Here is a 26757-nt window from a genome sequence, read left to right as displayed (position 1 = left end):
GCACTAGCAGCACTGCCACCTGGGATGCAGATGCACCAAGCAGCCGCCTGACCGCTGGCAAAATGCTTTTCAATGTCCACTGGCATTAGGTTACAAAAAGAGGCAGTAGGGTCTAAATAGCCGCTCCAAGAATGAGATTAGAGGACTCCTCCAAAATCTTGCAAGTACAGGACATCCTGCAGGTGCCGGGGGCTGGACCTTCTCAGTGCTAGCCTGGAGAGCTCACGCCTCAATTCGGGCGTGATGTGAGCCGTAACCGGTTCAAGCGTCTCTGCTGGTAGGGCAGGTGAGGCCGGCTCAGCTGCCTCGCTTCCATCCAACCTTGCAGCCTCCGCCCCGGGCTCAGCTGACAAGATCAGTACGATACCCGCCAACCCTGCACAGAGCCTAGTCCTAGGCCGGCAGTCAGCGCCTCGTGATTGGTGGGATGGCAGTGGGCGGGGCCAAATAGAGAAAGCTTCCTTCTGATTGGCGCAAATCATCGAGGGCGTGTCATCCGCTGCGGCTGGGCGCGAAAGCTCGAACGTAGCCGCCGGGCAGGAGACGGCGGGGCAGGCTGCTCCCAAGACTGAGGGAACCCCGCACTGTTTCGACCCCGTGCGGACCTCTGGGGAGGCCGGAATCATGACGGGCGAGGTGGATTCTGAGGTGGGTTTAAGCACATGCCTCCTATCGGGGGTGCGGAGACCAGGCGCCGAGGAAGGGGTGAAGTGTGGCAGGGATGAGAGCCAGGGTTGAGAGAACTACAAGTCCCGGCGTGCACCGCGCGGGCTCCGGCGGCCTTGCGACTCATCCGGGAGGGGTTCGCGACCTCTACCCGGATCGTAGACCCCCAGCCTCTGGAACTTAGGGGCCGGGGGTCGTTGTACCCGGTCCTGGCGGCGCGCGGGGCCGGCCGCCCTAGCCCTTCCTGCTCTGTCGGGGTCGCCCGCCTTCCCCTTTGGCGCGTTTCCTGTCACGCCAACTCCTTTTAAACCTGGCGGACGCGCGGCGGGGATGCTGGGCGGGAGTTTCTGTCAATAGAGAGCGGGGTGTTGGGAAGTTGGAAACTAGAGTAGTCAGAGGCCTTGGAAGTCGTCGGGTGCCGGTCCCCCTAGTTTTCCGTCAGGGCCCCCGAGTGGGGAGGTCGGTTTGGGAGCTCTGGGCTAGAGGAGGGACCTGGACCTGGAAAATGTTATCTGATGTGTTCTTTTGTGGTGTCTGGGCCAGGGCTAGACACCGTCGCCTTGGAAGCAAAATTAAAGGCCATTAAACAAAAACCACATTTTAATACAGTATTTTAAAGAAATGCAAAAAATGTCGAAGTGTCAACATTTTAAATAAGGACAAGACCCTACCTTGCTTCACCTTCATCCTATCCTGTCTTTGGTTCTGGTAACACTACTTAACGAACAGCAGGGAGGCTGGCTTCCTGTGTCATAGTTTGGCCATTTGATTTTTGATGAGATATTAGTTAATGACAGAATTCTTGCCACCCCTCTGCCTCCCCTTCTGCTACAGTCTGTCTTGGACATGGTTGGTCCTGTTGCACATTTTCTACGTTAGGGTTGTGCTGAGCAGCGCACCCGACTCTTGATCCGTGAGGTTGCCTGCAGCCCATCTCCATACCCGGAGTTAACAGTCTTACTGCTTTTAATTGGTGGGAAGATCAACAACCCATACATGATAACCATTTGTACATGTTCTGTTTGGTTATTTTAATGATTATGCCAAACTTTCAAATCAACTTAGTAATTTGAGAAACCACTGGAGTAGGGTTTTCCCTCTTCCTTTATAAAGTTTTAATTTTTTAATTAATTCTATTATCTCATGATACAGTTCCATAGGCTCTGGGATTTCCTCTCTTACCTCCCCAAATTCCCTCCCCCCCTACTGATTTTTCCTATATTATTACAATAGTAAAGTCCTTCATAAATAGTCATAAGTTCATCATTCTGCTATTTAAGTATATCCTGACATTTTAGATATGGAAAATGGTAGAGTGCAATATTCTATTGTCAAGACATATTTAACAGTTTCTTTGGGAGTCCATCTTTAGTTTGAAAGAGCTGTACACTGCACTGTATCTTCACATCTGAATATCATAGTCTTTATTATAACACAGTTGCTATACATCTCCTTAAATGAAAGGCCAAAAACATGATCAACAACAGGAAGAAAAGTAGAAAATTTACACCAACATGAAATTAAATAACATGGATATTGAATGACCAGTGTGTCACTGAAGAAATGCAAAAGATACTTATAGGGCCCAGCACAGTAGCCTAGTGGCTAAAGTCCTCACCGTCAATGTGCCAGAATCCCATATGAGCGCTGGTTTGTGTCCTAGATGCTCCACTTCCCTTCCAGCTCTCTGCTTGTGGCCTGGGAACGCAGTAGAGGACAGTCCAAAGCCTTGGGCATCCTGCACCTGTGTAGGAGACCTGGAAGAAGTTCTTAGCTCATGGCTTTGGAGCAGCTTAACTCTGACCTTTGTGGCCACTTGGGGAGGGAAATAATGAATGGAATGTCTTTTTGTCTCTCCTCTCTGTAAATTTGCCTTTCCAATAAAAATAAGATAAATGTTTTTTAAAAACCTCATAAACCTTTTCTTTTTTTATTTCATATATTTTTTTTGGAAAGTCATATTTACAGGGAGAAGGAGATATATAAAGATCTTTCATCTGTTGGTTCACGTCCCAAATGGCCACAACAGAGCTGAGCCAATCCAAAGCCAGGAGCCAGGAGCTTCTGGGTCTCCCACATGGGCACAGGGTCCCAAAGTTTCAGGCCATCCTCTACTGCTTTCCCAGGCCACAAGCAGGAAGGGAAGTGGAACAGCCAGGACACCAACCGGCATACATATGGGACCCCAGCGCATGCAAGGCGAGAACTGTAGCCACTAGGCTACCGCGCCAGGCCCTCTAAACATTCTTGAAGAAAACGATGCTATTGTATGACCTGTGTGTCACCGAAGAAATTAATAAGGAAAAAAAACTTTTGAAGAAATGAAAATACAAACAAAAATATCAAAATTTATGAGATATAGCAAAAATAGTTCTGAAAGGGACATTTGTAATACTAGGTATTTACAAAAATAGAAATATCTCAGTTAAATGATCTAATAATGCATCTTAAGGACTTATTTAAAAAATGAACAGGAAGCAAGAAATGATAAAATCGCAGCAAAAATAAATGAAATTGAAACTAAAAAGCTAAACATTGCAACAAGAAAGAGCCATTTTTAGAGAAGGTGAACAAAAGAAACTTTTAGCCTGACTAGCAAAGAAAAGCAAGAAAGAAAAACTGAGTAAAGTTAGAGATGAACAAGAAAATATAAGAAACTAGTAAGGTGATTTCTTTTTGCTGAATGGATCCTTTGGTCATTATGTGGCGTCCTTCATCTCTTACTATTTTTCATGTCGGAGTTTGTATTGTCTGCTGGAGAAATGGCTGCACCAGCTCTCTTTCCTTTGCATCAGCCTGGAATGTCTTTTTCCATCCTTGCACTTTCAGTTTCTGCATAATTTTGTTGGTGAGATGTGTCTCCTGTAGGCAAGAAATAGGTGGGTTTTGTTTTTTGATTCAGTCTGCTAATCTATGACATTTGATTGATAAGTTTAATCCGTCTATGTTTAGGGCTAATATCAATCAATATGTAGTAATTGTCATTTTAGCAATGGGTTGTAATTATTTGATTCGTTTTTTGTTATTTTATGTGCTATTTTCTCTGTCAATAGAATATCTTTTTGCACATTTTACATTTTATTATTATTATTATCATTTTATGATACAGTTCCATATGCTTCTGGTATTTCCCTTATCCCAACCCTATCCCCCCCCCCCACCTAGTTCCTCTATATCACTACTAAAGTATAGTTCTTCATACAAAGTCATATGTCCATCATTGTGGGCATGGACAATGGCAGAGAGTCCAGCATCCTGTTGTCAAGATATAGTAAACAGTTTCATTGTAAGTCCATCTTTGTCTGGAAGTAGAAATGCGTACTACATTGTATCCTCACATCTGGATATGTTAGTCTCCATTTCACAGTTACTGTACATCCCCTCAAATGAAAAGTCATAATACAAAATCAGCAATATAAAGGAAAGTAGAAATTTGCAATGCCATGAAGTTAAATAACATGTTACTAGAAATGACAGTCTCCATTACACAGCTACTATACATCCCCTTAAATGAGGAGCCACAAAACAAAATCAACATCAGGGATAAAAAAGAAATTAACAACACCAAGATGTTTAATAATGTGTTGCTAAATGACTAACGTGTAGCTGAAGAAATGAAAATCAAGAACTTTCTACAGAAAATGATGCTACTGTATGATCTACGAGTCATTGAAGAATTTAATCAGAAGAAACTGTTTTGAAGAGATGAAACTAACCAAAAACATCAAATCCCATGAGATACAGTTTCCGCTGATTTTTGTTGGTGAAGTGTGTCTCTTCTAGACAACAAACAGATGGGTTTTGTTTTTTAATACAGTCTATTAATCTATGCTGTTTGATTGAGCTTAAGCCATTTACATTCAGGGTTAATATGTATGGGTGGTATTTTGGTCCTGTCATTTTAGGAATGGGTTGTTCATTGGTTTAGTCTTCTGTTGTCATTTTACTGGGATGTTTTTCACATTTCCCTTTGGTTTTGGTAGGTGCTATTCCTCTTCTCTGTCTAGAGAACATCTTGAAGTATCATTTGTAGGGCAGGTTTTGAAGAGGCAAATTCTTTTAGCTTTTCTTTACTGTGGAAGAATGTTAGTTCATTTTCAAAGACAAAAGCTTTGCTGGATACCTTATCCTAGGCCAACAATTTTTTTTCTTTTAGAATCTGGAATATGTCACTCCATTCTTTTCTTGCCTGTGGAGTTTCCTGTAAGAGATCTCCTGTGTGCTTAATTGGCATTCCTTTATATGTCAATTGATTTTTTTTCATGTGCGCATTTAAAGATCTTTTCTTTATGTTCAATTGAAGAGAGCTTAATGATCATATGTCTTGGTGAAGATCGCTTTTGATCAGACCTGTTAGGAGTTCTGTGCCCCTCCTGGATCTTGTTTTCCAATTCTTTCTCTAGATTAGGGAAATTTTCCTTTTTTATTTCATTAAATATATGTGTAAACCCAGTTTCTCTTTCTGCACCTTCTGGGACTCCCAAAACTCTTATATTTGGCCTCTTAATAGTGTCTTTCAATTCTTGAATCCTTTTTTTGGCCTGATCCACCTCTGCTTCCAGCTTTTTGTTTGCTTCCCCCTGATGACAGGAAATATCTGCCAGTTCTGAGATTCTTTCTTCTGTTTGCTTCATTCTACTTTGGAGACTTTCCACTGTACTTTTAATTTGCTCCACTGTATTCTTCATTTCTAATGTATCAGCTTTCATTTGGTTCATTTCCTGTGTGACATATTCCTTAAATTCCTTGAATTCCTGTATTACGTGCTTCTCATTGTTGACAAGATTTTTATAACAAGTTTTTTATAACAAACTTTATAACAAGTTTTAATTTCTGTATCCCCCATTTTCTCGATGTCTTCCTCAGTTAACTCTGAGCTTGGCAAAAGGTTTTGCTCCTTTGAAGGGCACTCTTCAGTAATATTCATTGTGCCTGTGTCTCTTTTGCTTTTGGTCATTGTACTTGTTAGCAGAGTCTTCTTGGGCCAGGTTTCTAAGCTGTGTCACCCACACGTCTACAGTTCGATTTTACTTATTGCAGTTGGTACACAACTCTGCTTGCAGCCAATTGTGCCACTCCCTCCCACAAGTTCCAGGTCTGAGTTCTTATGTTAGATTTCCACAAAGAAATCTGTAGCACCAACTCCTGGCTCACCAATCTCTACCTCCTGTAATACTGTGCTGAGGCTGCACAGTTGCCTGTACAACCTTTCTCCCACTTCTGGTTCAGGCAGGTCCCAGGATTAGGGAGACATCAGGAGTCCTATATAGCTAGGTTGTTGGTAGTGCTGATCTTGACAGAACCTATTGTCCGTTAGGTCTGAAGGTCACACGGACCTGTTTTGACCCGTATGATGCCAAAATCAGTCTTATTTTCCCTGTGGAACCAGTGCAATGCACTGAGCTCAGTGAGTGCTTGCAAAGCTCAGCGCATGCGCAGCTCACTGTTGTCCCTGCAGTCTTAACGCCTTTGCCACAGTGTACAAAATGTGCCTGATGTACCACTACTAGAGTTCTTGATCTGCTGGCCATCAGATCTGAGGGCTACCTGGACCTGTCTTGGGTGGGAACCTGTAGGATGCCCATTGTTGCAGTTCACTGAGCCAGAAATGAGTTCACTCCCAGCTCAGTGCATACTCAGTCCTTTCCCTTGCCTTTGTCTCTCTAGACAAAATGGCTCCCAGTTTGGCTCTGGGATGGACTGGGCTGTAAAATTTACTCTGTTCCCGTCTGGAATCTGCTACTCTGTCTCTGTTCCTGGTCAAATCAAACAGACCAGCAGGATGGGCAGTTCTTTGGGTTCACTTCCAGAGCTCCCAGTGAAAGTCCTTTCTACCTTGTTGCTGGTTTAGTTCCGGCTGCTGGTGGAGTTCAGATCGCCATTGGTTGAATGCTGCTGGGGTACCAGTCATTGCAGTACTACACTGTTGTGTCCTCTCTTTCTTGTGTCTTTCAGTCTCCAGGTACTCTTCTGCTGTTGTTCTGTCTTCTTCTGTTTCCTGGAATGTGCCCTCTTTGCTTCACATTGGCTAATGTTTCTCCATCTGTTTAAACGTGTCCTTACCCTGTTCTGCCATCTTGATTCTCCTGTATTCGACCTTTTAAAAGTGGCCCTGGGCTCGGCAGCGTGGCCTACTGGCTAAGGTCCTCGCCTTGATCCCATATGGCCGCTGGTTCTAATCCCAGCGGCTCCACTTTCTCTCTATCTCACCTCCTCTCAGTATATCTGACTTTGTAATGAAAATAAAATAAATCTTTAAAAAAAAAAAAAGTGGCCCTTACCCGGTGGCATGGCCTAGCAGCTAAAGTTCTCTCCTTGAACGCCCCGGGATCCCATATGGGCGCTGGTTCTAACCCCGGCAGCTCCACTTCCCATCCAGCTCCCTGCTTGTGGCCTGGGAAAGCAGTCGAGGACAGCCCAATGCATTGGGACACTGCACCTGCGTGGGAGACCTGGAAAGAGGTTCCTGGTTCCTGGCTTCGGATCGGCGCACACCGGCCCGTTGCAGCTCACTTGGGGAGTGAATCATCGGATGGAAGATCTTCCTCTCTGTCTCTCCTCCTCTCTCTGTATATCTGACTTTGTAATAAAAATAAATCTTTAAAAAAAAAAAAAGTGGCCCTTAGTTCTTCAATACTTTTCTTAGCTTGACTCAGTTCCTTTTCCAGCTTTTTAACTTTTTTTCCTCCCATTCTTCTGCTTCTGCTCATGGACAATTTAAGCAAATCAGCAGGATGGGTAGTTCAGTACCTGGCTTCACCTCCTGGGCTCCCCATGAACTCTCCTTCCCAGCTGGTTGCTGGTGGAGCTCCAGTCACCGATCGCCAGCCACTGCTGGGGTATCTGGTCACTGCAACCCTGCTCTGCTGTCTCTGCTTCCCCACGTCCACAGGTTTCCAGGTGTTTCTCTGTCATTGGCCCATCTTCTGTTTCCCGGGATCATGGCCTCTCTGCTTCACCCTGGCTAATGATTCCCTATCTGTTTAAATGTGTCCTTGCCCTTCCTGCAATCTTACTTCTCCCTTAAAAAGGTTTTTTATTTATTCAAAAGAATAAGGTGGGAGACATATCTTCCATATGCTGGGTTGCCTCCCAAATGCCTGCACCACACCAGGATGGGGCAGGTTCAAGCCACAAACTGGGGACTGCATCCTGATGTCGCATATGAATGACAGGGACCCAAGAACACGGACCATCTTCCACTGCCTTCCTCTGCCCAAGAGCACTCCAGCTGGAATGGAGAGGAGTTGCTGGGGCTCAAGCTGACAGATACAGGATGTGGGCCTTGCAAGCCAGAACTTAACCTCCCATTCCAAAAAGCCAGCACCTCTGAACCCAGTGCAGTGGCTAAATCCTTACCTTGTATGCACCGGGATCCCATATGGGTGCTAGTTCATATCCCGGCTGCTCCATTTCCCATCAACCTCCCTAGTTGTAGCCTGGGAAAACAGTAGAGGATGACCCAAAGCTTTGGGACCATGCACCTGCATGGGAGACCCGGAAGAAGCTCCTGGCTTCAGATTGGCTCAGCTCCTGCTATTGAGGCCACTTGGGGAGTGAAGCAGCAGACAGAAGATTTTTCTCTCTGTATCTGCTTCTCTGTTTTATCTGCATTTCCGATAAAAATAAGTCTTTAAAAAAATGCCAATGCCTACTGCCTTATCATTAATGATTTCATTCAAATCTCTGAACACTGAGGTGGTGAGAGGATGCAGCATCCAGGATCACTTTGGTCATTAACTGTCCGAATAATCTAACATCTACATTTTTTTACTTGTGACATTTAAAAATGTTTTATTTAGAAAATATCACCTGTAGGGCCCGGCGGCATGGCCTAGCGGCTAAAGTCCTCGCCTTGAACGCGCCGGCATCCCATATGGGCGCCGGTTCTAATCCCGGCAGCTCCACTTCCCATCCAGCTCCCTGCTTGTGGCCTGGGAAGGAAGTCGAGGACGGCCCAATGCATTGGGACACTGCACCCGCGTGGGAGACCCAGAAGAGGTTCCTGGTTCCCGGCATCGGATCGGCGCAACACCGGCCCGTTGCAGCTCACTTGGGGAGTGAAACATCGGATGGAAGATCTTCCTCTCTGTCTCTCCTCCTCTCTGTATATCTGACTTTGTAATAAAAATAAATCTTAAAAAAAAAAAAATCACCTGTACAAATGAAGCACACATATTAAGCCCGTCGTCCAACTTTAGCTATTATCAAATCACGGCCAGTCTTGTTGAATTAATACCCTACCTTTTTTTCCCTTACTGGATAATTGGGAAGAAAAATCCCAACAAATTTATTTAAAATTGAGAAGGCTTCTATCCACTGATGCCTAAATGACTACAACAGGTGGGCTGGACCACACTGAAACAGGGAACTGGGCATTGAATCCACATCTCCTTCTTGAGTATTAGAAATGGAACCATTTGAATGATGACTTGCCACATTCCACAGTACAAATCAGCAGGAAGCTGGAGTAGGAAGCTGAGCCAGAACTCGAACCCGGCACTCAATACTGTGCAGGTGTCCCAAGCAGTACCTTAACTGCTACGCTGAACACCCAGCCCTCTGTCAGAGTTAATCTACAAATATTGCAGTCTACATTTCTGAAAGAGCTTTCCAAAAAAAGATACCAACAGTATTATTATTGTGACTCCTATAAAATATCTAGTCAGTGTTTAGATTTCCTTGACTCACATGTATTTCAGTTTTTGTTTGAATAGGGATTCAGAGTCAACAGTTAGTATTGTTGATATATGTGTGTATATATCTTTCATGTTGTATACCTCTTGTATATTATCCTTGTCTATTACTTCCCACTCTTTTTTCCCCTGTGATTTATTGTTAAACTATCTACTTTGTCCTGTAGAGATTCCTATGTCTTTTTAAAATTCATGTGTTTAATTAAAAGAGAAAGAGAGAGAGGGAGGTCTTTCATCTGCTGATTCATTGCCAGGAGCTTCATTTGATTTTCCCATGTGGGTGGCATTTGAATGCACTTGGGCCATCCTCCATTGTTCTTCCCAGGCCATTAGCAGGGCACGGGATGGGAATTAGAAGAGCCAAGACTCAAACTGTAATCCATATAGGATGCTAATGTTGGAGGCAACAGTTTTATTTGCTATGCTACAATGCCAGCCCTGAGTTTCCCACATTTAGATTGCTTCTAGATGTGGGAATTATTGAGCATAATCCTCTGGTCCCTCTATTTGGGTCTGTGGACTGGATCAGATTCAGAGGGGAATGTTCTCACAAGAATACTGGGTGGATGGTGTCGGGTGCTTCTGCATATAATGTCTGGTTGTTCTGTTTTTGATAAAGGTAGTACACATTATTGTCATTGCCTAGGACTGCTATTTGATTGAAGGTTGCTAAAATTGTGATAGTCTGGCAATCATTTTGTCATTGATTAATTAGGATATTTCTCTTAAGAAAAACATATGGCCAGCAATCTGTGCAGTGGGTTATATTGGGTGTCAGCATTCCATATGGATGCTGGTTCGAGTACCAACTGCTCCTCTTCCCATCTGACTCCGTGCTAATGACCTGAGAAAAGCAGCAGAAAATGGCCAAAGTCTTTGCGCCATGCACCCTGGAAGAGGCTCCTGGCTTCAGCCTGGAACAACTCTAGTTGTTGCAGCCATTTGGGGAGTGAACCATTAGATGGAAGACCCCTCTTTCTTCCTTTCTGTCTTCCTCCATTTTTCTGTAACTACTCTCCAAAGAAATAAATCTTTTTTAAAAACAAAGCTGCTTTGATCTGCTTTGTATTAATCAGATTAAGATAAAAATTGCTGAGAGTTGTGTTGTAATATTATACTTTTGCTTTAACTCTGAGAATGTAATGTATTAGTGAATTCCTTAAAAAAAAAGTGACCATTTAATTTCCCCTCATCAGTTCTTTGGTACACCGAGGATTAGGTTCACACAGAGAAGGAATAGTAAATATTTGATTATTTTACTATTCATGAAAGTTGGTTGTATTAGGTCCTAAAGGCATATGAAAAGGCTTCAAGAAGTTCATGAAAAGTGAAATTAAACAATACATTTATTTTGACATAGAAGTTTTAAAATCCATGCATATACAACAAGTGTTCAAAAGTTTATGGTTTTCGGGCTCAGCAGCGTGGCCTAGTGGCTAAGGTCCTCACCTTGATCCCATATGGCCGCTGGTTCTAATCCCGGCAGCTCCACTTCCTCTCTCTATCTCTCCTCCTCTCAGTATATCTGACTTTGTAGTAAAAATCAAATAATAAATCTTAAAAAAAAAAGTTTATGGTTTTCAAAAAATTTTATTACAAAGTCAACTTGTTAAATTCCATTTTCCAAGAACATTTTGAAATATCCTCCTACAATAATGTTTTGTTGTTTTAGCCATTCTAGCTTTCATCTCCTCGTAGATCTATTTGAATCGGCCCTTTCCTTCTTCCAGCTTGATGATCTGAAGATTTGTGTATCAGTATGTACTTGGAACTTTCTGTTACCTCATGTTTTTGTTTTCTAGGTACACCTAGAAATCACTGATCCAAAACTCATTTCTCAAGATGCAGACAGTCCTTTAGACAGTGGACAGGGCAGCTGTGGAACTTCTGGATCCTTGAGTGAAATGGGTTTGTAACATCCATTACTATTATTTTTAGAAATGAAAAGTGGGAGGCTGGGTCATAAGTGGATTGAATCCATTTCATTCATCTCTTTTCCTAGTTTTGATTTGTTTTTTATAAAAGCAAGATAGTAGTACTGTACCTTTTTTTAATATATACATTTCTGTCTTATTACTGAATGTATAAAAATGTCCAACAGCGTCCACATGCCTGGTTAATGCATGCATCCTTTAGTAAAAGCATATTTATCACCTGCCAGAGGGATTAAAATAATTTTAAACATTCCCAATCAAAGACATTTTGCCAGGAAAAATGTTTTCAAAATGTGTTTTTAGATTTTCTTTGCTATAATCAACTCTTAGTGCCATTTACATAATTTCACAAGATCCTGTGACATTTGTGTACTTGAATGTATTTTCCGGGAGTCTGAGACCAGGAGGAGGGCCCAATGGTTGTAAACCTTTAAAAAATTTTTTTTGTTTCCTCCAGATTCAGATGAAGAGATCTTTGTGAGTAAGAAATTGAAAAGCAGGAAAGTGCTACAGGACAGTGACTCTGAACCAGAAAATGCAAATGCCTCTCCAGAGAAAACTACCTATGTCAGCGCTGAGGAGGAAAATAAGGAGAATTTATACATGGGGAAAAATGGAAAAATCAAAAGGATTTACAAAACACTGGCGGAGAGTGACGGAAGTGACAAAGAGGAGTCTTTGTCTCAGGAAAATCTTCAGGGGACACCTTGCTTACAGCCAAATCTCCAGTCTGGAAACTCCAAGGACTGCACGGCTGACGGAAAGGTTTCCAGAAAATCGACACGGGACAAAGAAGGAACTGGAGGAAAAGCAAAAGTAAAGTCGAAGAGAAGACTTGAGAAAGAGGAGAGAAAGATGGAAAAAATTAGGCAGCTAAAAAAGAAGGAAGCAAAACCCAAGGTACATTTTAAAGGATGATTTACTATTTCTCAGGTAGATTACTATTTTAGGAAAAGCTGCTTTTCTCACAGCTTTTCATAGATCATTTTGCAGTGAGTATTATTTACAATGTATTGGTTTTTTTTTTTTCGGGTTTCTTTTTTTTTCCTTTTTGTTTTAAAATTTAATTATTCAAAAGGCAGAGTGACAGAGGGAGGGAGACAGACAGAGATCTTCCATTCTCTGGTTCACTCCCCAAATGTTCACATCAGTTGGGGCTAGGTCAGGCCAAAGCCAGGAATCAGGAGCTCCAGCTAGGTCTTTCACGTGGGGAGGCAGGGACTCAAGTCCTTGAGCAACATCACCTGATGCCTTCCCGGAGGCACCAAGCTGGATCAGAAGCAGAGCCAAGCACTCTGCTATGGGATGTGGGTGTCATCTGTCTGTAGCAGCAGCTGAACCCTCTGCACCGCAACAGCTGCTCCAGTCTTAATTTTCATTTTAGATACGCAGCAGACCCATTCCGAATACATGAGTTTCTTTTTTTTCTGTGTGAGCATGTGAAATAATTTTTTCACTGCTTCTGACCAATGAAAATGAACTTTTGAAAGGACTTTTTAGTACATCAGCCATGTCTTACTTGCTAACTAGAAAAATCACAAGTTTTATAAACTAAGAACTTTGTAAATATATAATTGACTTTTCAAAAAAAAGTTTACCATTAAGTGCATTTTGGATAGTTGCATAAAATCACAGCATGGACTTCAAAGACTAACTGTGAGTTGGGAACTACTGAGAATATTCTAGATGCCCTACACTTGTCTGTTGATGAAACATGGGCTGATCCAAATTTCCATATGATGTTGTAAAGTATTGGATTGTGGAATGATCAGCTTATACTTCTTCTTTATGTGTTATCCAGGAAGATGATGAGGAAGAGCTGTTTGATGACAGCGGCTGTCTACTTGCGGATAAAGACCTTTTTGAAACTGGCTTGGAGGAGGAGGATAACTCTGCCATAGAGGATGAAGAGTCATTAGAATCAATAAGGGCTGCTGTGAAAAACAAAGTCAAGAAGCACCAGGCAAGCGACATGGGATTGCAGTAGCCTGCCAACTGATTCTAACATTGACCTTTTTGATTTACTGTTGTAACTGTAATTTTTGTTTAAAAAATGTGTGCAAATTGATTTAAGTTTTTCAGCTGTTAATTTTGGAAACTCACAGTAAAAGGGATAGACATGCTAACTTGCTTGGATACTGGGGATTTGTTATTGCTCTTCTAGGAATGTTGCAGGGGTGGAGAGTAAGATGCATTGTGTTGTGGGAAGAAGCAGGTGAACAGTGGGGCAGAGATGTGACTTTTGCAAATCTCTGGCCCCTGAGAATTCATCTCCATAGGGCTTGGGGAGAGCTTCAGAGGAAGCCATTAGTCAAAATATTGCCCTGAGTGTTTGGAAGCCTAACTTCTCTTCCTAAGAGCTAGCTTCTTCCTTCGCAAGATTATTTATTTATTTTAAAGTCAGAGTTACAGAGAGAGGGAGGAACAGAGAAGAGAGATCTTGCATCTGCTGATTGATTCCCCTAATGGCTGCAACAGGTAGAGCTGGGCCAATCCAGAGGTAGGAGCCAGGAGCTTCCTCCATGTTTCTAACATAGGTGCAGGAGCCGAAGCACTTGGACTGTCCTCCATTACTTTCCTGAGTGCACACTAGCAGGGAGCTAGATTGGAAGTAGAGTGTCCAGGACCCAAATTGGTGCCCATATAGGATGCCAGTGTCACAGATGGTGGTTTTACTTGCTGTACCACAATGCGAGCCCCTCTGAGTTTTCCTTAGCTCCCTACAAGTCAGTGTGTCTGTTTAGGGGAAGATATAAGCAGAGGCATAAAACATGAGGATTCAAGCTCTGTTTGAAGTAGTTGATTTGACAGGGTTCTCTGTGTTTAAAATCTTCTACTTAATAATAATTGACTTATTAATCTGATATGATGTTGGAATACAGAAGTTATCTTCAAACAGTTTTTTTTTTAAGTTTAGTTTTTGTCCTAATAATTTGTAATCTCTTTTAGAAAAAGGAATCATCTTTGGAAAGTGGGGTCTGTTCATTTGAAGAAGAAAATGAATTATCAAAAAGCACCATGAGAAAGGTGAGATAGAGCTTTACGTAGTTGTAACTTGGTTTCTTCACAGGAGATTGTGTTTCTCAGGACCAAATGCTTTATCATAGTTTCCTGGTACTCAACATTGCTTCGTATAAAAGGAATGTAAATATGGATCCAGGTGAATTAATTCTCTGAGACAAAAAATGAACACCTTGAGTTTATATTTGTATTTATCTGTGCTTATGTTCCATCTCTTTTCTTGAAGACTCCTGAGAGATGAAATTTGTTCTGGATAATACATTTATCACTTTTTGTCTTTAAGGAAAGGAAGGCAGCCAAGTTAAGTAAAGAAGCATTGAAAAAGCTGCACAGTGAGACTCAGCGCCTTGTTCGAGGTAAAACAAGCCAACAGTGTAGCTGAGGAACACTACAATATTTCTTTCTAAGCTCAACTTGGGTGTCACTCTACCTTTCAAATAGATAAGCAAATCTTTAGAAAACGATAATATCAAGTTTAAGTTATCATGGCCAGTAGCCATTGTTCTGAAGTCCTTGGAACTTCAGTATAAACTGAGAAAACTTCAGAATTGTATTGGAGGCAAGATTTTTAAAAATAATTATTTATGGACTGATTGCATCAATATCCCTTCACGAGGTTTTCTCTCTCTTTTTTTCCTTCATGATTTATTTATTTTGCTTGAAGGGCAAGAACAACAGAGAGAGAAGAGACAGAGGCAGAGATCTTTTGTTTGGTGATTCACTTCCCAGGTGGCTGCAGTAGCCATAGCTCAGCCAGGCTGAAGCTGGGAGCCAGGAAATATACCTAGGTCTCCCCGCTGGATGGCAGGGACCCTAGCACTTAGGCCATCTTTTACTGCTTTCCCAGTGGCATTAGCAGCAGGGAGCTGGCTCAGAAGTGGAGTGGCCAGGACCTGTACCAGTGCTCATTTGGCATGCTGGCAGCAATACGGATCCTCTGTCTAATCTTTGTTGAAGGAAGGATTATTATTTTTTAAAATTTTTTGTGATGTCTTTGGTTATACTATTTAGTTAATTATTTAAGTGACAAGTTAGAATATACAGTACCTTTATTTGCTTGTTTTGTTTCATTTTTATAGAGTCTGCACTGAATCTTCCTTATCACATGCCTGAGAATAAAACCATTCATGATTTCTTCAAACGTAAGCCCCGGCCCACTTGCCAGGGAAATCCTATGACACTCCTGAAGTAAGAATCCTCTTTATTTGTGATTATAATTTTTGTGAACGCTTTCAGTTTCACAGCAACACGTGCAATAAAAAAAAATTTGGTTGTCCCATTAAAACAGATTCATTATGTGCTAAGGGATGAGAATGTTTGACAGTGGACATCATTTTTAGCTTTACTTCCTTTTCCCTGCTCTAGGTCATCCAAATATCACAAAGAGACCATGGAAGCTGCAAAAACAAGTGAAACGGATTGTGACCCTCAATGCAAAGGTGCTGAGCAGACAGCAGGCACAGAATCCGAGTTGGAAGTGAATGTGCTCTCCGGGGTTCCAAAGGAACCCCAGGTCCCTGCTGGTTTAGATGAATCTTGCAAGAAGGATTTGGTGAGAAATGAGGAGCCAGAGACCCAGGAGAAGCAGAGTGATGCTGGACTTTTACCAGGGGACAGCTCAGGGTCGCAGCAGGAATCCAGCTTTGTTAGGAGTGACAGTGCAGAGTGTCAGGCTGAAAGCCTTGTTGCTTCTGAAGCTCGTGTCCTGAAGGGAAAAGATGACCAAGGAAAAGCAGAAGACACAGAGGAGAAAGTGGAAGAGCCCAGGCAGCAGACAAAGTCAGCAGTGGTTACACCACCTGAGAAGTCCAGACGGTTCACCCTGGACAGACTGAAGCAGCTGGGAGTGAACGTTTCCATGAAACCACAGCTGGGTGCTGACAAGGATTCCTTTGTGATCCTTGAGGAGCCTGAAACCAACAGAGGTAATCCTGGAGACTGTGGGGAGCCTCCCTACAGTGGCGTGTCCTGGTGGGTTTTAATGGCTTGTCACCATGAAGGACAGAGAACACCAGAAAAACCAGTAACCACACATGCTCTTATCCCACAGATGTCCCAGACAGGGCAAGAGTTCAATTGAGCTTGACTTGACAGGATATTGGAATGATCTAAACCTTGTTTATAAGTGTATGGAAGAGGTATATGTTGTGTTATGGCATTTCAGAATTTATTTCTGTCTTTGCAATCTGAAATTCTGAGATCCTGGTTAAATCTCGTTTAGGCTTCCATGCAGACAGTATTCAGTTCTTTATAGCTAAACGTTTTGATACACTTAAAATTGTCTGTAAAACTGAGTTTTTTTTCACTCACCCAGCTGATATTAAAGTGTCTGCTACATACAAAATGGTGTAGAGCATGCTCAGAGAAATCTGATATGTATCCTACACTTTAGATGTTTATACTGTAGGCATGGTAAGAAATATGCAAGTTACAGTAATGTAAGGGGGAGTTAAGTGACATCTTAGTCTATGAAGAACATGTTGTTGAAACTGGTAAATTAAATAGTATGAAGAAAAGGGAAAATATTCTTTTCTGGGGTGAGAGAAAAATTTACCGATAAGTGCTATGGGGATGCATTTCTCCTAGTGGGTGGTTGAAGGGAAAACGTAAAAAGAGATGGATGTAACATTACACATTGCATGCCTTCCTTGCATTTAAGGGAGCCTCAGAAAAGTCTGAGAAAATGGAATTGAAAAGTAAGTCTATTTTTTATGCAAAACTACTTTGAAATCCATACACGACTTTTCATCATGCTCATTTCCCACAAATGTTTTGAAGACCTCTTTTATAATGTGGAATCTCTTTTGTTCCTTATTCTTCTCCAGTGGATTGTCACTTCATCAGTGTGTATATACATTAGTATTTATTGAGTGAAAGAATGATCCTTCAATATTGAATTCAAGCAGTTATCATACTGAGTAGACTTCCTGATTCTTAGGCCAAGCTGGGTGTTTACTTTTCTCTCTTGAGGCAGTTTGGCCTGGCGGTTAAAAGCTTACAGCATAGACTATAGCAAGATTTGAGTCAGTACTCTACTACTAATGGTTAACTTTGGGTGAAGATTTAACCTCTCTTAGTTATCATTTTTTGGAAAGAAAATTAATTTTTTGAAAGGTAGAGATAGAGGTAAACACACAGAGAAAGATCGCCTGCCCACTGATGCACTCCTTAAATCACAACAGACATAGCTGGACCAGGCCAAAGCCACGACATGGGGATTCAGTCTGGTCTCCCTGGTGTGTGGCCAGACCTAAGTATTTGAACCATCATCTGCTGCTTCCCAGGGTGCTCATAAACAGGAACCTGAAATTAGGAATGGAGCTAAGACTTAAATATAAGTACTCTGATTGGGATGTTGGCATACTGATGCCCTGCTGGATCAGAGGCCTGAACCTATCATGAGGTTTGTTGAAGTAATGCATTCAGACAGCATAAAGCAGCAATAAAGCCGAGGTGGCTGTTTCTATAATTAGTGAAATTATAAACAGCTTATTGTTGGCAGGTGTTACCTGCTGCATCTGGTATGTAAAATATGCTCTGTAAGCTTTTGTCAATTGAAAGGATGGCTTTGTGGAGATGGAAAGAAAGATATCCCTGTTGGGAGGATGTGAAAGTTTTCAAAGTGAAGGGGTTGTGTAACAACTTCATTAGCACAGCTCAGGACTGGGGTACTGATCTTATTGAAACTGAGGACAGTTTTGTTATAGAAGACTAGAGGTAATCCAAATGGTCCCAGGCTAAGGAGAAGGAAGGATTACTTTTGAATATTTGCTGTATTAGACAATGAGATCTTTATTAATTATCTTTCTTAGTTCTCATTGTTCCAGGTATTATTTTTCAAAATGAAGAGACTAAGGTTCAGAGAGTTTGGGTAATATTTTCAGTAATCACCCTTAGCTAATATGGGAACATAGCATAGTGCCTGGCACATAGTGGGCACATTTTTTGAAATAACATCTTTCCTGGGGCTGGCATTGCGGGCAATGGGTTAAGCCACTTATGTGAGTGTGAGTTTAAGTCCTGGATGCTCTGCTTCTGATCTAGCTTCATGCTAATGCTAGGAAAACAGTAGAAGATGACCCAGGTGCTTGGGACCCAGCCACCCATTTGGGAGACCTGGATGAAGTTCCCAGGCCCCTGGCTCCAGCCTGACCCAACTCTGTCCATTGTATCCACCTGGGGAGTAAACCAGCAGAAGGAAGAGCTCTCTTTTCATCTCTGCCTCCCTCTCCCTCTGTCTTCCTTTAAAAAAAAAAAGTTTTTTTCTTTAGAAACAGTATGAAAATTAGATTTCCAGTTTATACAATAAACTTTGATTCAGTGCTTTGTTATATGCTGTGTATACAAGTAAGATAGAGTCCTTGCTCTCCAGGAAATGTAAAGTATAGTAGGAATGATAGGCAGGTAGTTACATTACAGCACTGGACGATTTGTACCGTGGTCAGGGTATTCCCCTTTGGATTGTACATCGGGATTCACTTGGACTGGGCAGGCAAGGGTGCTTCTAAAACGGGCCACGTCCCAAAAGCCAAATAGGAGATATCAAGATGAATGGAGAGGGGAGCTTTCTGGGTGGAGAGGAAAGATATGAAAAAGATATAGACGGAAGTGAGGTTTTTGGGGGTCTATATCCAGACCCTAAATCTTACAGGCTTTTTATGCTGTGCTAAGAGCTTGGATTTTGGAAGATATGTAATAAGGGCGGTGATTCCATCAGATACCTATTTAAGGGGGTTCAGTATCATGGCTGGTGTGGTGAATGGATTGAAGGGAATAAGAGCGAAAGCAATGGGGATAGCTCAGTTTCTTATCTCATAGGATAGGTTTTCCATGACAAGTGCATATTGCTTTAAAATTTAATGTATCAGCACTATATTACTGCTTAATATGTTTCACATTGTTTTCACAATACCTGAGACTAGACAATTGGTGGCCACATCTGCTTGGTTTGCTGTAAGGGTCTCTTGTTGCCTTATAGCATGAGGCAGAGTGGAAGAACAAGCAGGCATGTACAGACGTGGGACTTAAAATATGAGAGGCAACCTTGCTTTATAGTAGCCACTCTCATGATAAGCCGTTCCCATGGTGATCCAGTCCCCAAGACTGAGAATTTTCTGCCATGAGAATTAGCCTGATCCCTTGAGGAAAGTATGAGTCCTTTTTTACCTGCAAGAAACCACTCAAATTTAGCATTTGAATAGATAGTTGAAAATTGTGAGATTTTTTTTAGGAGTTGTACATGCTTAGAAAATTAGATCATAAATTTCTGGGTTGAAGTCTGATTTTTGAAATAGGACGAACAGTTGCCACGCTGTTGTATAACTGACACAGTGGTGAATAGCAAAGGAGTTTGGGAGTTCCTTTTTGTGTTTGTGTTTTTTGCCTCAACATCATTGAACTAAAGAGCATAGCTTAGAATCACCAGCACTCAGCTGGAATCGTAAAGGAAAGCGTTTGAGCATGGCAAACTGACAGACTGTTGGTGTTTGATTTAGAACTGGAAGCTTTGAAGCAGCGTTTCTGGAAACACGCTAATCCTGTGGCCAAACCCCGGGCCAATCAGATAGTGAATGTGAACATCATCGTGAAAGACTTGAGCACTGAGGGCAAGGAGGAGCTGAAGGCAGATGTGGTGCCTGTGACCTTGGCCTCTGAGAAACTGGATGGAATAAGCCACACAAAACCAGGTATGGGAATCTATATGGCTATTGTAAGACCTGAAAATGAATGGTAATGAGTTTTTTCCCTTGGAGAAGTTGGAGATTAGAGAGCAGTGCTTCTGGTGTGATTCACATGCAGCATACCTGGAGGTGTGGGCTGTGTAAAATGGTTTTATAGGTATTACTATAAAAAGCAAAAAAGAACAAATGAGGAGGCTTCAAAAAGTGCATGGAAAATCCAGATTATTATGAAATTTCATTTTTCTTTTTTTTTTTTTTTTAAAGATTTTATTATTATTGGAAAGCCGTTTATACAGAGAGGAGGAGAGACAGAGAGGAAGATCTTCCATCCGATGTTTCACTCCCCAAGTGACTGCAACGGGCCGGTGCTGCGCCGATCCGAAGCCGGGAACCTGGAATCTCCTCCGGGTCTCCCACGCGGGTGCAGTGTCCCAGGGCCGTCCTCCACTGCTTTCCCAGGCCACAAGCAGGGAGCTGGATGGGAAGTGGAGCTTCTGGGATTAGAACCGGCGCCCATATGGGATCCCGGGGCTTTCAAGGTGAGGACTTTAGCCGCTAGGCTATGCTGCCGGGCCCTAAATTTCATTTTTCCACAGATTTTTTTGAAGACTCACAGTTAGAATAAATAAAAAACTTGATGCCCTATTAGAGACAAATTCTATAACAATATTATGTACTCATTCTTTTTTTTTAAAGATTTATATATTTATTTATTTTTTATTGGAAAGTCAGATATACAGAGAAGAGGAGAGACAGAGAGAAAGATCTTCCGTCTGATGATTCACTCCCCAAGTGGCCGCAACATCCGGTGCTATGCCGATCCAAAGCCAGGATCCAGGAACTTCTTCCAGGTCTCCCACATGGGTGCAGAGTCCCAGGGCTTTGGGCTGTCCTCAACTGCTTTCCCAGGCCACAAGCAGGGAGCTGGATGGAAAGAGGAGCTGCTGGGATTAGGACCAGTGCCCATATGGGATCCCGGGGTGTTCAAGGCGAGGACTTTAGCTGCTAGGCCAAGGTGCCGGGCCCTATGTATTCATTCTTTGACACTCTCTTCCATACATGTATTTCTTCAAGTATTTTATGTTACTTATTTGAAAGAGTGACAAAGAGATTTTTCATACATTTATTCATTCCCCTGAGCCAAGCCAAAGCCGGAAACCCAGAATTCTCCTGCGTCTCCCTTGTGCAAGGACCCAGGTACCTGAGCCATTTTCCACTATTTTCCTAGGCATATTAGGGAGCTGGATCAGAAGCAGAGCAGTGTGGACACTTGAACTTAGGTTCTGATGGGATTCCCATATCGGTGGCAGTGGCTTAATAAGCGATACCACAGTGCTGGTCCTAAGAGGTTATTGATGGTTATCTTTGAGGACACTCAAAGACACTTTGAGGTTAAACCGCTCCCCATGATGGGTACTTCTCATCCCATATGAGTAGTAGTTGAGGTCCCCACTGCTCCACCTCCAGTCTAGCTCTCTTCTTCTTCTTCTTCTTCTTCCTTAAGATTTATTTTATTGGGCCTGGCAGCATGGCCTAGCGGCTAAAGTCCTCGCCTTGAACGCGCCGGGATCCCATGTGGGTGCCAGTTCTAATCCCGGTGGCTCCACTTCCCATCCAGCTCCCTGCTTGTGGCCTGGGAAAGCAGTCGAAGATGGCCCAAAGCCTTGGGACCCTGCACCCACATGGCAGATCCAGAGGAAGTTCCTGGTTCCCAGCTTCGGATCGGCACAGCACCGGCCGTTGCAGTCACTTGGGGAGTGAATCACTGGACGGAAGATCTTCCTGTCTGTCTCTCCTCCTCTCTGTATATCTGACTTTGCGATAAAAACTTACTCCAGGTCTCCCACGCGGGTGCAGGGTCCCAAGGTTTTGGGCCATCTTCGACTGCTTTCCCAGGCCACAAGCAGGGAGCTGGATGGGAAGTGGAGCCGCCGGGATGAGAACCAGTGCCCATATGGGATCCCGGGGAGTTCAAGGCGAGGACTTTAGCTGCTAGGCCACCATGCTGGGCCCTGTCTAGCTCTCTTCTAATGTGTCTAGGAAAGCAATGGAAGATTGCTCTACTAGGGCTTTGTATCTGCTACCCATATGGGAGAGCCAGATAGAGTTTCATGCTCCTGGCTTCACCCTGTCCATTGCAGCCATTTAGAGAATGAAACAGTGGGTGGAAGACTTCTTTCTCTATGTCCCCCTCTCATTTTCTGTCTAACTCTGACTTTCAATAGATTAAGTAAGAAAGTAAAAACCAGTTTACATATCTAGTTAAGTGGTAGGAATAGCAATCTAACCCAGATCACCTTGCTGTGAAGCCCAGTTACTTTTGAGGCTTCCTTTTAATGGCTGCATAATATTCTACTGAACAAATGCAGCAGTTTGTTTAACCAGTCTTCCGTTGATGGACATCTTGTTTATTCCTGGTTTTGGCTAGTACATCTAGAATTGTAGCCAACAACCAAATAGACAGGTGTATGTCTGAATGCGAAATCCCTAACAGTAAAAATGGAATCCCTGAGTCAAATTTTGATGTTGTTATGTCTTGTTATTTTCTCTTTAATTAAAATGAGGTTAGTTGGCCAGCACCAACTAAGTAGATTAAGCCTTAGCCTGTAGTGCCACCATTCCAAATGGGCACCAGTTCGATTGCCAGCTGGTCTACTTCCAATCCAGCTAGTGTGCCCAAATCCTTATACCTCTGTACCCCAGTGCTAGCTGCTTTGGCTACCTAGAGAGTGAGACCTGCTTCTCTCTTTCTCTCCTCTGTAACTCTTCCTGTTCAAAAAAAAAAAAATCTTTTTAAAAGTGAAGAAATGAGCTGAAGCTTATTTTTAATTTGCTTATTAATGTATTTATTTTTCTGAAAACTATGGATTCATATGTTGCCAGGTTTACTCTTAAGTTGTTTCTTCTTTTCAGGTGAAAAGCTTCAGGCATTAAAAGCTAAACTTCAAGAGGCAATGAAACTCCGAAGGTTTGAAGAGCGCCAGAAACGCCAAGCATTATTTAAGTTAGATAACGAAGATGGGTTTGAAGAGGAGGAGGAGGAGGAGGAAGAAATGACAGATGAGTCTGAGGAAGATGAAGAAGAGGACGCAGAAGAAAAAGAGAAAGAAGAGGAAGAGTTAGGGGAAGAAGAGGGGAAAGAGGAAGAGGAGGAAGAAGGCAGTGAGGAGGTTCTGACAATTATGTAATCTTGTTCCTTAGTGTTGATGAATAAGAAAAAGAGGAAATGCAATTGAAAGAAGAGTATCCTCAGCAGGTTGCACTGTGTGAGATGTTTGGCCATGGATGAAGGGAGCGCTTCACATGTGTAAATCCTAGTGCATTCACTTCTGTCGGCCTTGCTGATGGATATACAGTTCATAGGCTTAGTTTCTACCTGTTTACATTTTAATATTATGCTAATATTAAAATGGCTTGATATTAGTAGAAACTTCCATCTTTATTTAGATGTCTTTATTCAGATTAAAAGGCACTCTTAGTTATGAACATTATATGCTCAGCAACATTTTGTTTTAATATCTTAATTTTGGCCAGATTAAAGTATGAAATAAATTTTGATGCAGGCAGAGGCCTTCCAGAGTTAATTTCATTGTTTTGAGGAAGATATTTGTAGAAGGGCCTTTTGCTCTTGTTCACTAGTATTAGTTTTTACCTGGGGAAGATGAGTGATGTGCTAGATGTTTTACTCTATGCTGAGATCACTTGGACGAGTTAGCTAAAATCTGTCCCTGGATAAAGGAAAAAGAAATTGATGGCTGGGCATCATGTCACAATCTGTTAGGTTTGAAGTTAGAAGATACTCTACTTAGACTAAATAACTTAAGCTGTTATTGCCTCAATAAAATCATAATACAGTTTTTCTTTCTGTTTTAGCATTTTGGGCAGAATAGAAGGGAAAATAAGTATAAAAGAGCTCTAAAAGTGTAAGGGAAAGTGTGCTGATGATAATGGCCAGGGTTAAATTTTATAGATTTAAGATGTGTCCTTTTGTATTGTACACTGACAGTGGGCTTGCTTTTAAATCTTCTGACTTGGATTGTTTTGTGTTTTTTTTTTTTTTGGGTCTTGTGATTGATGAAGATTGCAGAATTTCTTCTTAGTAATGAAGAAATAGAAACTAAAGATGAGAAAGAAATGGATAAAGACAATAACGATGGCAGTAGTGAAACGGGCAGATCGGATGGGCTCCTCTCTGTCCCCAAGCCTCTCTTATCAGACTCTACCTTACTTCTATTTAAGGACAACTCTTCCAAGATGGGGTAAGCAGTGCTGTCTAAGGAAATATGAAATGGATTTAGATTTGCCCTTCTAGTAAGAAGCAGGAACAAATGTACAAACAATTTACCTACTTGTTTTATAGTGACTTTCCCACTGAAGAAAAATCAGAAACGGATGAAAGCTCAAGCAAACAGCCTAGCAAACTGGGTAAGTGGGAAGTAGTGCAGAACCTGATTTGCTAGCTTTGATGCTTAAAGATTATAATTCTTTAGGTTTCCTTTTTTTTTTTTTTTTAAGATTTATTTATTTGTTTGAATGGCAAATGACAAAAGGACATACAGAGAGGGAAAGAGATTTTCTGCCTTTGTTCCACTCCTAAATCATTCCAACAGCCAGGGCTGGGCAAGGCTATTGCCAGTTGCTAGGAACTCTCTCTGGGTCTCCCACATGGGTGGCAGGGGCTCAAACACGTGTCATCATCCACCATCTCCGGGGAGCATTATCAGAAAGCTGGATTGGAATCACAGGCTAACTTGGACTGGAACCAGGAACTGCACTGTGGATAGGCTAGATTCAGACATCCAAAACCACCGTTTAATGCGCTGTGCCACAGCACAGGCCCTGCATTTCCATTTTTGTATTCTGGTGACTTTCCGCAGTCTTACATGTAGCAACTTACATGCAGTTTTATTTTTAGTGGACTTGGGGCATAATATAGTATGTCCTTGGTGGGTCCATGCTGGTTGAGAAGTGTTTAGAAATACTTGTAAAGCTAGTTCTGAGGAAGATACCTGATTGGTTAGATAGCAAGATCCCTCATTGGCATTAGGAAGAAAGAATAGAATTTTCATTTCAGATGTCAGTTACCTCAAAACAGTAAGTCCTAATCATAGAATGCTGTCTTTTTCAAGAAGAGACAAAGATACAAAGAAATCTTCCATTTGTTCATTCACTCCCCATAGTGACCAGGAGTGGGCCAGACCAAAGCCAGGAGCCAGCAGCTCTAGCCAGGTCTCCCATGTGGGTAGCAAAGACTTAAGTGGTTAAACCATCTTCTACTGCTGTCCAAGACACATTAGCAAAGAACTGAATCAGGAGCAGGGTTGCCAGGATTCAAACTATTACTTGTATGGGATGCTGCTGCCGCCCAGCAGCAACACTAAATAACGATGAGGCACACTCTTGAGGGTCTGGGAAAAGCTGGAACCACAACCGGACCCCTCACTTCCAAAAGCGGCCACGTTTAAACCCTTCTCTGCATTGCCCCTTCCCCCATTGGTCTTAGCTTTCCTCCCCACTTCTCCAGCCCTCTCTCCACCACCCTTCTTCCCGTTCCTCTCCTTGTAGGTCTGCATTGCTTCCATACTGCTTTTGTACCCCTCTCTGCCGCCTTTCCTCTCCATACGCCTTAGTTTTTCTAACCAAAGATCTTAGCCCCTCTTCCCCTCTCTGCTGCCCCGTTCTTCCTGTTCTGTCCATCCTTCTTCTCCCCATCTCTCTCCTCATCGTCCTCCCTCTTTAGCTTTTACCAGCTGCTTTAATACCATTCTCCACCAATCGCTTCTCCCTGTGGGTCCACTTGGTGCTACCTGATTGGCCAGTAGCAATGACATAGTCACAGCGAGGGCATCAGCCTATCCCTGTGACTTCCTGTTTACCTGCTGGCGAGACCAACCGTGCCTCCTGGCCCTGGGCCAGCCACCATTCTGCGATGGCCTTTCCTGTTCCGGGGAGCAGCTTCAGCACCCTGCTCCCCACAGGATGCTACTATTACATCTTGAACTGCTGCACCACAGCACTGACCCCTATAACACAGTCATTTACTTTTTTTTTTTAGACTTATTTATTTATTTTTATTGGAAAGTCAGATTTACAGAGAGAAGGAGAGATAGACAGAAAGCTCTTCCATCCACTGGTTCACTCCCCAGGCAGCCACAACGGTCAGACCTAAGCCGATCCAAAGCCAGGAGCTTCCTCCAGGTCTCCCACGCAGGTGCAGGGTCCCAAGACTTTGGGCGTCCTGTACTGCTTTTCCAGGCCATAAATAGGTAGCTGGAAATGGAGCAGCCAGGATACAAACTGGCACGCATATGGGATCCTGATGTATGCAAGGCGAAGACTTTAGCCACTAGGCTACCATGCTGGACCCTTTTCTTTTTAAAAATTTATTTGAAAGGCAGAGTTACAAAGAAAGGGAGAGACAGAAGTCTTCCATCTGCTGGTTCACTCCCCAAATGGCTGCAATGGTCAAGACCGCGTCAGGCGAAGCCAACAGCCAGGAGCTTTTTCTGGGTCTCCTATGTGGATGGAGGGGCACAAGCACTTGGGCCGTCTTCTGCTGCTTTCCCAAATTCATTAGCAGGGAGCTGGGTCAGAATTAGAGCAGCTAGGACTCAGAATCAGCACCCATATGGTGTGCCAGCTTTGCAGATGGTGGCTTAACACACTATACCATAGTGCTATCCCCTCCATCATTTATGCTCCTTTTCTTTTTAAAATAAAAATGATTTATTTATTTGAGAGTAGAATGACAGAGAAAGG

General features: G+C 42.6%; 1 protein-coding gene across 1 annotated transcript in view; it reads left to right on the top strand.

The window, feature by feature from the left end:
- The first annotated feature begins 518 nt into the window (after positions 1-518).
- The window catches only part of CLSPN (claspin), a 38217-nt gene continuing 11978 nt past the window's right edge, over positions 519-26757 (top strand). The window contains exons 1-12 of the mRNA XM_058678797.1: positions 519-648; positions 11165-11270; positions 11754-12196; positions 13098-13259; positions 14246-14323; positions 14601-14673; positions 15397-15505; positions 15683-16242; positions 19813-20004; positions 22912-23168; positions 24079-24257; positions 24359-24423. Coding sequence (XP_058534780.1) covers positions 625-648; positions 11165-11270; positions 11754-12196; positions 13098-13259; positions 14246-14323; positions 14601-14673; positions 15397-15505; positions 15683-16242; positions 19813-20004; positions 22912-23168; positions 24079-24257; positions 24359-24423 — 2248 coding nt within the window. The 5' untranslated portion in view covers positions 519-624. The remainder of the gene's footprint in view (positions 649-11164; positions 11271-11753; positions 12197-13097; positions 13260-14245; positions 14324-14600; positions 14674-15396; positions 15506-15682; positions 16243-19812; positions 20005-22911; positions 23169-24078; positions 24258-24358; positions 24424-26757) is intronic.

Source organism: Ochotona princeps, chromosome 2 (genome assembly GCF_030435755.1).
Source record: "Ochotona princeps isolate mOchPri1 chromosome 2, mOchPri1.hap1, whole genome shotgun sequence".
NCBI lineage: Eukaryota > Metazoa > Chordata > Mammalia > Lagomorpha > Ochotonidae > Ochotona > Ochotona princeps.
This window is presented reverse-complemented; position numbering and strand designations above follow the sequence as displayed.